General features: G+C 39.0%; 1 protein-coding gene across 2 annotated transcripts in view; it reads right to left on the bottom strand.

Moving 5' to 3' along the window:
• NGLY1 (N-glycanase 1) overlaps window positions 1–15558 on the bottom strand; it is a 54930-nt gene that overhangs the window by 15548 nt on the left and 23824 nt on the right. For both annotated transcript variants that reach the window (XM_068545819.1, XM_068545820.1), the window contains exons 4-7: window positions 12708–12873; window positions 4658–4880; window positions 2287–2408; window positions 1020–1165 (exon numbers count right to left, since the gene is read on the bottom strand). In XM_068545819.1, the coding sequence (XP_068401920.1) occupies window positions 1020–1165; window positions 2287–2408; window positions 4658–4880; window positions 12708–12873 (657 nt within the window). The remainder of the gene's footprint in view (window positions 1–1019; window positions 1166–2286; window positions 2409–4657; window positions 4881–12707; window positions 12874–15558) is intronic.

The raw sequence follows: 15558 nt of genomic DNA, 5'->3' as shown, positions 1-15558 counted from the left end.
TTGATAAACTGGACTTCATCAATTTCTTCTCTTCAAAAGTCACTGAGAGAATAAAAGGACAAGCCAGATAGGGAGAAAATCCTTGCAAAGCACATACCTGAAAAAGGACTTGTATTCAGAATATATGAAGAACTCTCAAAACTCAAGAATAAGAAAATGAACAACCCAATTAAAAAAAGAAAGGGCAAAGAAGAGAAATGGATGGCAAACAAGCCCATAAAAAAGATGCTCAGTGTTGGTCCTCAAGGAAATGCAAATGAAACCACAATGCGACACCACCGCACGTCTACTAAAAAGGGCTAAAATGAAAAAGTCAGACCATACTGTTAGCAAGAATATGGAGAAACTGGGAATTCGCACATATTGCTGATGAGAATGCAAAACAGCATCATTGCTTTGGAAAACAGTTGAGCCAGTTTTTTAAAAAGTTAAACAATCACCTACCATACGATTCGGTCATTCCACTAGCAGGCATTTACCAAAGAGAAAAGAAAGCATATGCCCATATAAAGACTTGTGCAGCTGTATGTGAAATAGTAAAAAACTGCAAAGTACCCAAATGTCCATCAACAGGCAAATGGATAAACGAACCATGGTACATTCATACGATGGAATACTGCTCAGCAATAAAAAGAATAAATTATTGATACTTGCAAACACATGGAGGAACCTCAAAATAATTACGATGAGTAAAATAAACCCCCCCATCAAAAAGAGTATATATGATTCCGTTTACATACAACTCTAGAAATGCACGTTAGTGTATAGTCTCAGAGAGTAGATCTGTGGTTGCCTGGAGAGGGGCAAGAAGGAGCGAGAACGAACACAAGGAAACTCCCGGGATAATGGATGTGTTCACCACCTTGACTGCAAAGGTCATCTCTCGGGCATATACAAATGACAACACTTATTCAATTGTACACTTTTAACATATTTTATGTCAATTATACCTTCAAAGGCTGTCAAAAAAGAAAAGAAAAATTTTATTCTTAGAACGCATTTTTTCTCTTCCGTCCTACCTCATCTTTAGAAAAGGCGATGATGTAGGACAGCTTCTTGCCCCAGCCGATCTCATAGAGGAGGGGCTTGTCACAGACGTCTTCACACGCGTCACAGTGCAGCCACCGCTGCTGAGAAGGGGAGTACACTTCTGTCCAGATGTGGTCTACGCAAGTGACAGACGAGGACGCGCCAGAAGGAGAAAACAAAAGCTAAGTTTATAAAACCAAGACTTCCAATAACTATATACAAACGCCTAAGATGAGAACCACGTGACAATATGCAAGATTCTAAATTTTAATTAACAAGTGAGTATTTTGTGGCACACAAGACTCTAGAACACCTGCTTTAATTTCTCTTTCTCTCTCTTTTTTTTTAATAGGGGCAATTCTTGATGACTTTTTTTTTTTTTTTTTTTTTTACTTTTAATTTTTATTTTCTGGCTGCACCATGAGGCATGTGAGATCCTAGTTCCCCAACCAGGGACCGAACCCGTGCCCCCTGCAGTGGAAGCATGGAGTCTTAACCACTGGACCACCAAGAAAGTCCCTCTCTCTCTCTCTGAAATCCTTGCAATTGTTTTGGAAAATCTCCTTTAATACAGTCAGTTTTAGGCTTAATTAAAAATAATGTGAGCTATAACTCTGAAAAGGGCAAACACGTTGAACAACAGCACGTAAACCATAGGACTAATGCACACAGTTTGCTAATGTGAAGGAGTTAATTCCAGCAGAGGTCTAACAGAGGATGTCTGGTTACTGATGGTCTCTATTTGACTGTAAGAGAACAATAACTATTAAGTGAAGGTTTCATTTTATCCCAAGAAAATAACAGAAACACAAGTGAAAAAAATCTAAGAAGAAAAACTTTTTAACATGTGACACAAGTTATAACGAAATAAGGACAATATAAATCTCACATGGCTTTTATTATATTTTATTGTATATTAAGATTACTAAATCTTTTACACTAATCTCTACAAAAATGAAGATTTCTACAGAACATTATTACACATGTTCTTATCCATAGAGAAACAGCACTACTAAAAATGTCATAATAAATTGTTAATAAAAATTGTTTATAGTGTAAAGTATCAGGCAAAATGCTAGGGGTACTAAAAAAAAAAATCCTGTGATCCCCATTAAAAAAAAAAAAAAAAACCCCACGAGGCTGGGATTACTGCTATTTCAGAAGGCAAATGCAAACACAGACTGACAAGGCGGGACTGTACACCCCATCCTGAAGTCAGCAAGACCCCCCTGGCCTCTGCCCACACGGCGTCCGCACCTGTGTAATCCCAGACGTAGCGGGCTTCGAAGCCCAGGGCTCTGCAGCACAGTGTGAAACAATTGGCCCACTCCCCGCACCGTCCACATCTTGTTTCCAGAAGTTTCTCGGGATTATTATACCTGGTTTAAAATAACAACAACAAAAAGCTTCGATTCAATATAGAAATCAAGCATTCTAAAGAATTTACATTACCTCTGTGCTAAACAGTAATATTTCTTAACTTCATATTCTTAAATAACAATTAAAGAGCCTAGAACATGTGAGGCATTGTGCTAGAATCCTGGGTGGAAATGATTAAACAGTGGTACAGCCTTCAAGGAGCTTACAGTCCTGAGAGAGGGAAGGAGAGAACACAAATCATTTAAATACACGGCAGAATGTGATACCAACCCTAGAACAGGTCAGAATTAATGTCATGGGGGAGGGGTCGGGGAGGAGGGCTTGATCCTGAACTGGGCCTTGAAGGACATGCAGGATCTGGACAGGCAGATTCTCTAGGAAATCTGCATTAAGCATTAGTGTTACTCTAACCAGTGGTATAATTAGCTCATTGTACCTCAAAGGTTAACAACTTTAACAAACTACTCAAGAAAGATTTTAAAGCTTAGTTGAACTCAATTTTACTTAAAATACTATTCTTTCTAACAATCATTTGGATTGAAATTTTATTCTGCTGAACTACTTAAAGGTGCTTGCTAATTTGCAAGTTGTTTTTTGAAATGTGTTGGCAACATTCTTTTAAAAAGTTACTCCAGTTATAAAATTATCATAAAGCTGAAGAACATCAAAATTTGCATATTGTGTTGAGAAGGATTTTGAGCTAATAAAGCTACTCAGGAAAAGTGCCCAGCTGAGCAGCGATGTCAGCTGTGAATGAACCGTATCTGCAATGACAAGCTGTCTGTCTTCAATCAAGCAGATGCTCTTGCTTGAGCTAAGTTAAATGAATTTGCGGTTTAGGTAATATAGTTACTGGAAAAAGTTGCGTGTTAACATGAAGAAGTAACAGCAGCAGGATTAGAGCATCCTACGCCTCCATCTTCTAAACACCACTTGTGCCAACTTGAAAGGCTGCTTGGTCTCTAATTAATAGTGTTCATCCTCCCAGCCCTACCCAGAGAACAGCTAACAGTAAGACAAGCACACGGTTAGGAGGGAAAAGGACACCGCTCGGTACAGACACCTTTGTTAGCCTCTGTCTCCCTGTGCACGCACTATCAGTCTACACCCAACGGCTTAGACTTTATGAGGACAGGATTTAATCACAGACATCTTTTATCTTCAAATCTTTGCAAAGTACCTGTGCACACATATGCTGAATGAAAAAATAACCTGCGCTTATTTTAGATAATTATTGGACAGTGGATTCTGTTTATCTTAGACTCTGTATATCACAGGACTGATTCCTCATTAGGACAGAACTGAGTCCCTAAGCCCCCAAAATCAGGTATTTCAAAAACTTGGTATCTTTTCTTGCCTGATGATACAACCAAACTTTACAAGTACTGTCAATTAAGAACATCTGATAAGAGACTTATAAATTAAAGGATGGAAAAAGTGAACAGAAAAGTTCCAGTTCCCTTAGTTTAAATTTAGAGATATGAGGGTAGGTTAGGTTGGTAGCAGAGGCCCCTAATTAAACTTCTGTCATTCAAGATAAGATATGATGAGGGGACTTCCCTGGCGGTCCAGTGGTTAGGACTCGGCGCTTCCACTGCAGGGGGTGCGGGTTCGATCCCTGGTCAGGGAACTAAGAACCCGTGTGCCACACAGAGCAGCCAAAAAAAAAAACAAAGATGGTCCTATACTATACTTTCACCTTCCATATTTCCATCTGATGATTTTGAGTACAGCATTGTATTTACTATCACAATGATCAGTATTATTCTAATGTTTTAGCATTATTTTATGCGTTATCAGTATTATTATTAAAGTTATCAGAAAGTTAAAATTTATGTATTAGAAGAATAAAAATACAAGATTTACAGCATTAAGTTGCTAGGACTACACTCAATTTATATTCAAGAGTCAACAAATTTTTCCTATATAAAGACAGTAGACAGTAGATGTTTTAGACTGTGCAGACCATATGGTCTCTGTTGCCAGTATTCAACTCTTGACATTGCAATGTGAAAACAGTTACAGACCATAAGCTACTGAAGCAGCATGGATGTGTCCCAATAAAACTTTATTTACAAAAATAGGATGTGGGCTGGATTGAGCCTGTCAGCCATAGCTTGCTGACCCCTGTCCTAGAGGAATATACTTCTAATAACTAAAATGAAGATTAAAAGTTGATTTAATAAAATTCTCTCCTAACCATCCCAATAAGAGATTCTTCTGCCTTTACTGTCCAGGGGACGCTCACCTTGGAAATCGATTGCTGAAGTGGCAGGCGTCACAGTAATGATCTTCCACTCTGTTTGCACCCCACTTCCGCTCATCATCACTGGGGAACAATGATTCGCCTCTAGACTTAGTCTGGCCGCCACATTTGCTGCACAAAATGTCATCCACCCAGTGGAAAAATTCTTCCTTAAACCAGTGTAAAAGCTCCAGCAAAAGAAAGTCCTCTTCGCTTACATTAGTACCTGAGAAGTTAGAACAGAACCAAGTAAGATTTAAAGCAGAAGAAACTAAAAACATCCACGTGTATTTTATCCTCAAATATGAAGCTGAAATATATGAAAACAGCAGATGATCTAAAAGGTCTTCACAAATAGGATGCAGACAGAATTGTCAGTGTATTGTGAAGCAGGCTGAAATACAATGATGTAATCCACTGCACATTCAAAGCAGTGGGACTTTACTGCATCCTCTGACCGACACCATGCTGAATACAACCACCTCTCAGGGAACTACTGACAGTTTGGAATTGATCCTGAAGAACCTGGAAGGTAACAAAGTAAGTCTGATTTTGAAAAACATTTTTAAATGACTGCATTATATTTGTTATCAGATATATTCACAAGTAAATATGAAACAATCACAGTATTACAGGCAGAAATCACAGAATTCTGGACACCTTAAAAATCATCCTATTAGCTTTTCTATTAGTGCTTCAACTGTACAATATAATTCACCATCATTCAATATAATTCACAAAACACATAAAAGCACAACCATGTGTACTATCTATCTATCTATCTATCTATCTATCTATCTAGAACCCTAGCAAGTAAGCATGACATATATTATTATATCCACTTTATCAAATAAAAAGATCTCTCTCTCGACCATATTCAAGACAGTGGTATCTTTAGGAAGGAGAGGGGAAAACAATCTCGGGGACATATGTGGGGATTCTCATTCCTATCTTTAATATTTTATTATTAAAAATAATAAAACATATATGAAGGAGATATATGGCATAATGTTAAGATCTAATAAAGTCTGATGCTGGGCACAGGTGTTTGATCTGTTATACGCTATTCTTGTATTTATGTTTGATACGTTTCAAAATAAAAAACTATAGAAGAAAAAGAAACTACAGAGAATATTAAAAGGCCAAAATATATTATGTTCTTGAATGGGAAAACTCAAAGTTGTTAACTCTCTGCAAATTAACCTGTACTTTAATACAATCTCAACTGAAATTACAAAATAATTTTTCATAAACTTTGACAAGCTAACTGCAAAATTCATGTGAAAGAGGAAAGGCACAAAATAGTCAATACAACTTTGACTAAGAATGAGATAAATTTGTCTACAGCACATCAAAACACATTACAAAATTCTAATAATTAAAATATTGTGATACTGATAAAGAATAGACAAAGAGATGAATGAAACAAAACAAAGAGTCCTGAAAGACAGATTTCTAAGTGATACATGGTATTTAATAAAGTTAGCCTTCAAAGTAGTTCTAAGAGGATGGATTGTTCCACAAATGGTATTGGGACGAGTAGCTATCCAAATATCAGATCCCTACTACATTAATTCTAATACATATATATATATATAAACACTATACACAGAGAGGGAATATTATAAAAGTAACAGCAGAAGTTTACGTTCATGACTTTGGTGTAGAAAACAAAACACAACTGTAAAAACAAAAATGGAAAAAATAATTTTCTCATATTAAAATTTATAACTTTTCAATTTCAAGATACACTGAATGAAATTAAAGAATACTGAGAGAAAAATGTAATGAGTCTAACAAAGAAAAGTATCCAGAATATATTAAGAACGTCTATAAATCAGTAAGAATATTAACAAAACCCATTAGAAAAATTAGTAAAGTCCATAAAAGAAGTTCAATAATTTCATTAAGTTGAAACAAATACTCCCAGACACTTCTGGTATAAATTGGAAGGCAATTTGTTTGGCAGGGATCCAGTGTAGTATGAACGTATCACACACTCTTGATACTTTTATATCTCACCCAGTGAAACATTCCTTCATGTAGGCAGGCATGCTTTACAAGGATCTTCACTGCAGCAGCCTTCAGAACAGGGAAATCTCGGTGTCCATCAGTGGGGAACTGTACAAATAACAGTGCATGCACACTACAGAGCACTAGGGGGGAGGGAAAATGACTTGCAAGACATGTCAGTAAATGAAAATCACCAAGGAGCTGAATATATGAGAGATGATACACTTTATTAAACCCATGCAACTTTATTTATTTTTATAGATAACTATTTATGGGTGTAAATACACAGGAAAAGATATGAAAAGGAACTCATCATGTGATAATAGCTGCTACCTGCGGAAGAGGAGGTGGAGGACTGACTGGCAGGGAGAGTTCAGCTTTTCCTGCGTGACATGAAAGTTTCTCAGCAAGGAGATATTCATGAATGCTGGACTAAAAATGAACTTTAAGAAAAACAGCACTCTCATCCTGCTTTCTCCAACAAGTCCCTACAGCAGAGTGAGCTTTTTAAGAATGCAAGGTAGCTTGAGTCGACTGAGACCCTCCAATGGGTCTCCATCTCATTCAGAATACAACCCAAAGTCACCACTCTCGTTCTTTCAGCTGGCCCCTGCGGTAGGCCGAAAAATGGCTCCCCGAAAGGTAACCACATTCTAACCCCTGGAGCTCGTGAATCCTACCAAAGAAGGCAAAAAAAAAAAAAAAAAAAGCCTCTGCAGATATGATGCAGTTAAGGGTTCTGAGACAGGGAGATTATCCTATGTACTACACGGGGGCCCTAAATGCAATCACATGTGTCCTTCCAAGAGGGAAGCAGCGGGCGACCTTACAGAGGAGAAGGTGATGCAGCGGTGGAGGGGCAGGATGTGGAGATGCTGGTCCTCAGGACTGGAGTGGTGTAGCCACAAGCCAGACCGCAGGCGGCCCCCAGAAGCGGACAGAGGCAGGGAGAGACTCTCCCCTTCAGCCCTGCCCACACCTTGATTTTGGCCCAGGGATACTGATTATGGACTTCTGGCTTCCGGAGCTGTGAGACAGCACACTCCTGCTGTTTCAAGGAGCCAAGTTGGTGGTAATTTGCTACAGCAGCACAGGAAACTAATGTACCCCCTTTTCCTCTCTCAGCTTTCTGTCTTGCTCCTTCTACTACACCATGCGCCCTCCTTCCATCCCCTAAACAAGCCAAGCTCACTCCCACCCACGGAGCCTCTGCAGTTGCCAATGCCTCTACCAGAAAAGAAAATCACTGCTTCAAGAGAAGCCTTTCCTGACAACCCTCCACCAAACAGCACCCTCCCTAATCACTCTCTATCCCGTTATCCTGACTTGTCTTCCCAGCATGTATCACTACCTGCCAGATCTGAGGATTTGTTTTTGGCTGTCTCACCCATGAGAGCAGGGACTTTGTTTTGTTCGCTGCTGTATCTCCAAGACCTAGAGCTGTGCTTGCTACACAGCAGGTGCTCAGTAAATAGCAGAATAAATGATAGAAGAACCGAACAAACAAACAGGCCTCATAATGTTAACTTAGACTCATTACTTACTGTAAGTACCCACATGTGGCTAGTGCTGCCCTGCTTTCTAGAACCTTTGCAATCCTTCCCCCACCCGACCGTCTTCAGTCTGGGCAATCTCACTTACTTGCATGGCTTTACCTGTCACCCTGAAGTGTATGTCAAGGCTTGACCTCCAAACAAAGCTCCAGGCCTCCGTTTTCACCTGGCAGACCAGATGATGTCCGGCAGGTGTATGAAAGCAGACTCTTCATTTCCCTTCAAAGCCTGTGCCTACTGACGCCGATGCAAAACGAGGCGGTCCTCTTTGACATTCTCCTTATTCACACCTGACTCCATGCCCTGCCGACTGTATACCATCAATGCAAATACCATATATTCTGTCACCTCAACTCTCACATCCACCTCCTCCGTTGCAGTCACGATACCTGTTTGCCTTCTTATTCCTCTTAGGTGAATTCTATTACTACTGTGTTTGAACTCTTCTCTCCTTGTACTCTCTTGATTCTGTTCATTTTACAAGTTATTGCTGGATTGATCTTCCTGAAGTGCACCTCTACCTTTCACTTGCTTAAAGCTTCAATGCTTAACCCTGCTGAATTAAGTCATCAAGAACACTTGACTTCCCTGAGAAATCATTTCATTTCTTCCTACCTAATGAACAGGCTATATAATACTTTTGCTATACGTTCAATCACACTAACACTACAGCATCAGCCTCCTGACTAAGATACGTTCATCCTGCAAATTTCTTTGGTCCTATTTTCTACTTCAAAACCTCATTAGAAGTATCCTCTGCTTCATTTTGCCGCTAATTCTTTTTCAAAAGGTTAAAAAATATATAAATAAACTCAGTATGCTTTGCTCTGCCTGAAATTCAATGTCAACGAAGATATGGTCTCGGCCCTCATGATGTCCCTCTCCCGACCCTACACGAACCAGACCGTGTTGGGCACTGCTCCCCGGAGACGGCCTGTGCCCTTCTGCTTCCATGCAGTGGTCGCCACACCTGCAAGAAAATCCCTGACACCTGCCTTCGTGTGTCCTCTGGCATCTCAGGTTATAAATCCAACATATCCTTCATGAACTTTAAAAAAAAGCCCAATCTTTCGCTGATTTTCACAATACCGTGCACACAACCTGATGTGTTCCTTCTTTCCTACTTACATTAAAACGCCATTATACTGCCCTTATATTTTTAAGTGTGAAAGGATATACAGTTGACCCTTGATCAGTGCAGGGTTTAGGGGTGCTGATCCCCCCCACGCAGTGGAAAATCCATGTACAACTTTACAGTCAGCCCTCTGCGGTTCCACATCCACGGATTCAACCAACCCTGGACCATGTAGTACTGTAGTATGTATTTAGAGAAAAAAAATCTGCGTGTAAGCGGGCCTGCACAGTTCAAACTGTGTTGTTCAAGGGTCAACTGTATACACAATCTTAGAAGTTGCATTCTGATGTGATGAAATTATGGATGGCTTATCTTCCCCCTATTTTCTGAATTTTCTACATAAAACAGGCATTACTTTTATAATTAGAGGGAAAAAACGCCAGGGCAAACGTCAGCAGGGACACTGCTAACTACGTCTCCTCTGCAGGGCTCAGCACACACAGAACATGCCAGGAAGCACCTGCTAAGCAGGCGTGTATGTCAGGCATCACGCACAGGACCACAGTACTCGGAAATGGACACAGCCTTGGTGACCGCATACTGATAAGCATCCTTGTTTTATAAATAGAAAAAAAAAACAAAAAACCCTGTTAATTCAAGAAGAGGAAGAGCTGTCTCCAGGTCTCACAACAAACCTGTAGCTTAAGTAAGTTTGGGGAAAGGACGCTTCCCTGACTCTAGGCCCCTCTGGCCTTCCTGTCTCACCTACGGGGGGTGGGTCACAGGCCCGAGCATAAGGCCCCCTAAAACACTGAAATTTAACCCTAAGATTACAGAATGCTCCTCCCCCACACCTCACCACCACACCAACAGGACTCCGGTACAACGATAGGGGATGATTACAACTAAACCATCTGCAGGATGCAGACTGGAGCTAAGGAGGGGTCCTTAGGGAAGCCCACAGACAACAGAGGGACCCCAAGAACACCAGGGGAACCCGAAGCCCCTGACACTTACAGCAAACATTAAACACAATGTCATTAACGGTGCCCAATTCCTAGTCAAATGGACATTTACACCTTTCACAAAAGGCCTGTTCACCTCAGTTCCTATTACCCAATACATCGTATCCGACATTTAACCAAAAATTACGAGGCATGCTAAAGGGCAAGGAAAAACCTGAAGGCAAGAAAAAAGTCTGAAGAGATAAAGCAAGCATCAGAACCACTCATATATGGCACAAATTTTGGAATTAGGGAAGTTAAAATTACTATGATTAATATGTTTGGGGGGCTAATGAGAAAGGTAGACAACATGTAAGAATAATGTAAGCAGAAGGATGGAAACTAAAAAAATGCTAGAAACCAAAAGTGCTCTAACAGAGATAAAGAATGCCTTTCATGCACTCATCAGTAGACTGGACACAGCCAAGGAAACAACCACTGAGCCTGAAGACAGGTCAAGAGAAACATCCCAAACTGAAAATCAAAGAGGAAAAAAGAGAATAAAAACAAAGGAACAAAGGAACAAAACACCTAGAACATCCAATTATGGTGGGAGAATTTAAAAAATGGACCAGAACATCTAACAATGGTGGGAAACAGTTGATAAATAAAGGTAGAATAGGATACCCTATTTTGGAATATCAGAAGGAAAAGAAAGAGAGAAAGGAGCAGAAGAGATATCTGAAGTAATAATGGCCGAGAATGTTCCAAAATTAATGAGGCACCAAACCACAGATCTGGGACGCTCAGAAAACACCAACCAGGATAAGTACCAAAAAACTACACATATGCACGTCATATTCAAACTGAAGAAAACTAAAAACAGAGAAAATCCTGAGTGAAGCTGGGGATGGAGGGGGAGGTAAGGGGCATAGGTGGGAGAAACCTAAACAAGAATAAAGATAGAAATTACGGTAGACTTCTCATCATAAACAAGCAGGCAACAGAGTGAATAGAAATTTAAAGTGTCATTGACAGAAAAAAAACCCCCACCAACCTAGAATTCTACATCCCAGTGATATTATCCTTCAACAGTGAAGGAGAAATAAAGACTTTCTGAGGCAGAGAAAAACTGAGGGACTTCACCTCTAGTATACCTGCCCTGAAAGAAACAGTAAAAGAAGTTCTTCAGGAAGAAGAAAAGTGATGGTCATAAACTCCGGCCTGCATACAGGAAGAGCCTCAGGGGAAGAATGAATGAAGGTAACATAAAATCTGTTATTTTTCTCATTCTTACTTAGTCTAAAAAGTAATGGCTTAAATAATAACAATAGCAATGTACTGAGTGATTAAAGCCTCTGGGTAAGTGAAATGAATGACAGCAGAGTCTCAAGGGATGGGAAGGAAGAATTGAGACATTCTGTTAAAATGTATCTGCACTACACACAAAGCAGTATAATGCTTTTGAAGGAGGGGGGAGGGATAAATTAGGAGTTTGGGATTAACATATACATACTACTATATATAAAATAGATAAACAACAAGGACCTACTGTATAGCACAGGGAACTCTACTCAATACTCTACAATAAGCTGCATGGGAAAAGAATCTGAAAAAGAATAGATGTATGTATCTGTATAACTAAATCAATTTGCTGTACACCTGAAACTAACACAACATTATCAATCAACTATACTCCAATATAAGATAAAATTTTTTTTTAAATTGGAAAAAAAATGTTTATTGTAAACTAGGGCAACCACCAAAAAAATACTACAGAACCCCCTAGAAAAGACAGTATTAAGAAATGACTTAACAGATAAAAACCAATTACATAAAAACCCAAAGTAAAAATGCTCAAGTTGGAAAAATTTAACAACTAAAATCCTAAGACCATTAATGAAAACAACAAATAATTATTGCTTGATGAATGTGGCAGGCACTGTTCTGAGCCATTTACATGTACTATCTCAGTTATCTCTTAAAATTAGCATTCTTATTTTCAAATGAAGAAACTGAGGCATGGAGATTAAATTACTTGCTCGGTGATGCACAGTGAGAGTCAGAGCTGAATTTATACCCAGGTAGCTGGCTTCTATATCCACACTCTTTATCAGTAACTGCCTATTAAAGGGAGTCAGTGGTCTAATCACATGAATTAATTTTGAGTAAGGTTTTTCTCCGATTCACATTAAAATCTTCTAATAATGCCATCATATATTCCATGGACTAAAGTTCTACTATATCTGAAAAAAAAATCACATACCAATGATTAAACTGCAAATACACATTCCAGTGTGCATGAGGTGCATGCAATAAAAAATTATACTATTGTTGTACTTCTTAAAAATCCAAATAGAACTGGGTTACGTATTTACAATGTACACAGCAAGAGGCACCATTTCAGCGTTCCCACTTATTTAGCAATGATGTATATTTAGCAATGAATGGTTAAGTAAAGCCACTACCTTTATCCAATTTTCTAGCTCTAGATAACTTTTCTTGTGATCTCCTTTTTAGTTCTTGGACTGGAATACAAGCCAGCACTTTCTCCTGGACAGCAAGATTCTCATAGACCAGTACATGCTGCATGTTGGACTGAAGAGCTTTTAGAATGACTGAATCACCAGTAACCTAACAGAAAGAAAATAATGAAATTAGCTTTTCTCCATATGCTATAAAAAATAACACTGGTTCTATGTTAAACATAATAAAAAAACACTGGTTCTATGATTTCATAGATAAAGAATGTATGGATTCACTGAAATATAATTATACTCAAAACCTTTACAAAATTAGTATTAGGAGACAGCCATATCTGTATCACAGTCTAAGACATGTCTATATTTTTATCTGAAAGTATGTTATTGAGGATATAAATATTTAGGCAGGGATATGTTGAACTCTTGACCACACACCTGGAACAAGATAGCACTCTAAGCAATGCATCCTACAGCTGTTTCCACTTCAAATCCCTGTAAATGACAATTTTTTAAAAAACTTTATACCGCATTAGCTAACGAGGGCTACTCTCAAGGGATCAGGAATTTTGAGAAATTCCTGAAAGGCAGATGCAAATGGACTAAAGGAAGAAACAATGGCAATATATCCTCTAGGGAAAGTGGTTATAAAAACTAAGAGGGCTTCCCTGGTGGCGCAGTGGTTGAGAATCTGCCTGCCAATGCAGGGGACACGGGTTCGAGCCCTGGTCTGGGAGGATCCCACATGCCGCGGAGCAACTAGGCCCGTGAGCCACAACTACTGAGCCTGCGCGTCTGGAACCTGTGCTCCGCAACAAGAGAGGCCACGATAGTGAGAGGCCTGTGCACCACGATGAAGAGTGGCCCCTGCTTGCCGCAACTAGAGAAAGCCCTCGCACAGAAACGAAGACCCAACACAGCCAAAAATAAATAAATAAATAAATAAATAAATAAATAAATAAATAAATAAATAAATAAATAAATTTATTAAAACAAAAAAAAACTAAGAAAAAGTTCTCAAAATAATCCCAAGGAGAGAGGAGCCTGAGGACCCGCAGAGCAGGAAGGGGCCTTGGACTGAGCGTGAGGAAGGCTGCTGGGCTCCACGGCAGGAACAGCTAGACATTTTGGTCACCAGTGTCAACATAAAAGTGTGTCTCTGAGCAGTGAGGGCGGACGCTTAGACTTCTAAAAGGAAAGAAGGGTGCCCCAGCTCAGAAGAGGCGCTGCACAGGCAGAGCCCACCTGGCAGCATGTCCTGCCCCTCCCCACAGTGGCTGAAACCACATGCGGTATTCACAGTTAGGCTAGCAGGGACTCTCGGACCCCTGTGAATCCACAACAACCCGTACTGTTGAGAAGATGCACTAGAATCAACAGCAGAAGAAGGAACCCTGTGGCAATGGCAGCAAATACAGGAAAAGACTAAAAAAAAGTCTACCTTTAGAAATGCAAGAGTACACTGCAGTCAGAGAAAGAAAACTATGGATCTTGGAAATTAAAAATGTAAACACTGAAATAAAGAAGCACAGATGGTGTGTCAAACAGCAGAACAAACACAGCTAAGTGATCAATCAGTTAGAAGACTGAGACATTTTCTGAGGATGCAGTACAAAAGAACAAATAGACACTGAGGATAAACCCCAAACTTCCCAAATCCAGCTAACAGGAAGTCTAGAAAGTAGCGTAGAAAAAAATGGAAGAAAAAACTTCTCAAAGAAATAATGGAAAATTTCTGAGAGTTGAAGAAAGAGCCAGTGTGAATGGGAAAACAAAAACAAAAACTATACCAGGTATGTAATAGTGACATTTCATGACAGTAAGGATTAAAAACAAAGTACTAAAAGCCTTCAATGATATCAAACATCTCTCTGGAAACAACAGAGCAAAATCTCTGAAATACTGAGGGAAAATGAGAACATACGATGTATACCCAGGCAAACTAATTACATAGAAGGGCAAAATAAACACATTTTCTGATATTTAACAATGCAGAAAATATATCACTCCCAAATCCTATTTTAAAAAATTATTAGAAAAGTTATTGTTCCCCCCAAATATAATACAGCCAAAGTAAATAAACAGAACACCAAGGAGTAGAACCTGGGATAAAAGAGCAGGAATGAGTTAAATAAAAACCAAACAAACTAGTAAAACTTAAGTTCCGATTGTTATAAATAAATAATAATAATTGAAAAGCAAAATCTCCTAAGAAAGGTGGCAGGGAAGGGAGAAGAGTAAATCCTTTCTGAGGTTCCTGTCTTGTTGTAAGATGTTGGTAGAAAAATATAAATACCTGCATTAGAAATTTAAAGTGAATAATTAGAAGACTAAAAGGAGGATACTTAACTTCCTAATTTTTAGAGGGAAAATAATGGAAGAAAACTTCATCAATCTAAACAAAAATAGAAAAAGAAAGAAAAAAAAAAACAAGAAGGACACAGACAACACAAGATGTCAGAAGTAAGTTCAAACATATTAGAATTACAGTAAATAGGAATGGATTAACCTGTTTATTAAAAGGCAGAGATAGATTAATTTAAAAAATAAAAACCATTACCAAATACCTACTGTAATGTCAGGCACTGTATTAAGCCCTGGGCATGGGTGCACAAAACAGACATAATCACTTTACAGTCTGAAGGTGAAGGCATTAAACAAGAAATGACAGAATCTTCACATGAAGTCGACAAATGTTTGTGTGTAAATGTGTGTGTGCATATGTGTGTTAGATGATGGAAAAATAATGGAGACCAAACCAGACAAGGACTTTATCCTCACAGAGTAAGGAGTCTGTGGACACAGAAACAAATATTGCTACAATGATGCTAATTTACTC

This window comes from Eschrichtius robustus, chromosome 6 (genome assembly GCF_028021215.1).
Source record: "Eschrichtius robustus isolate mEscRob2 chromosome 6, mEscRob2.pri, whole genome shotgun sequence".
In the NCBI taxonomy this organism is placed as follows: domain Eukaryota; kingdom Metazoa; phylum Chordata; class Mammalia; order Artiodactyla; family Eschrichtiidae; genus Eschrichtius; species Eschrichtius robustus.
The sequence above is the reverse complement of the archived record's forward strand: the minus strand, read 5'-3'. Positions and strand labels throughout refer to the sequence as shown.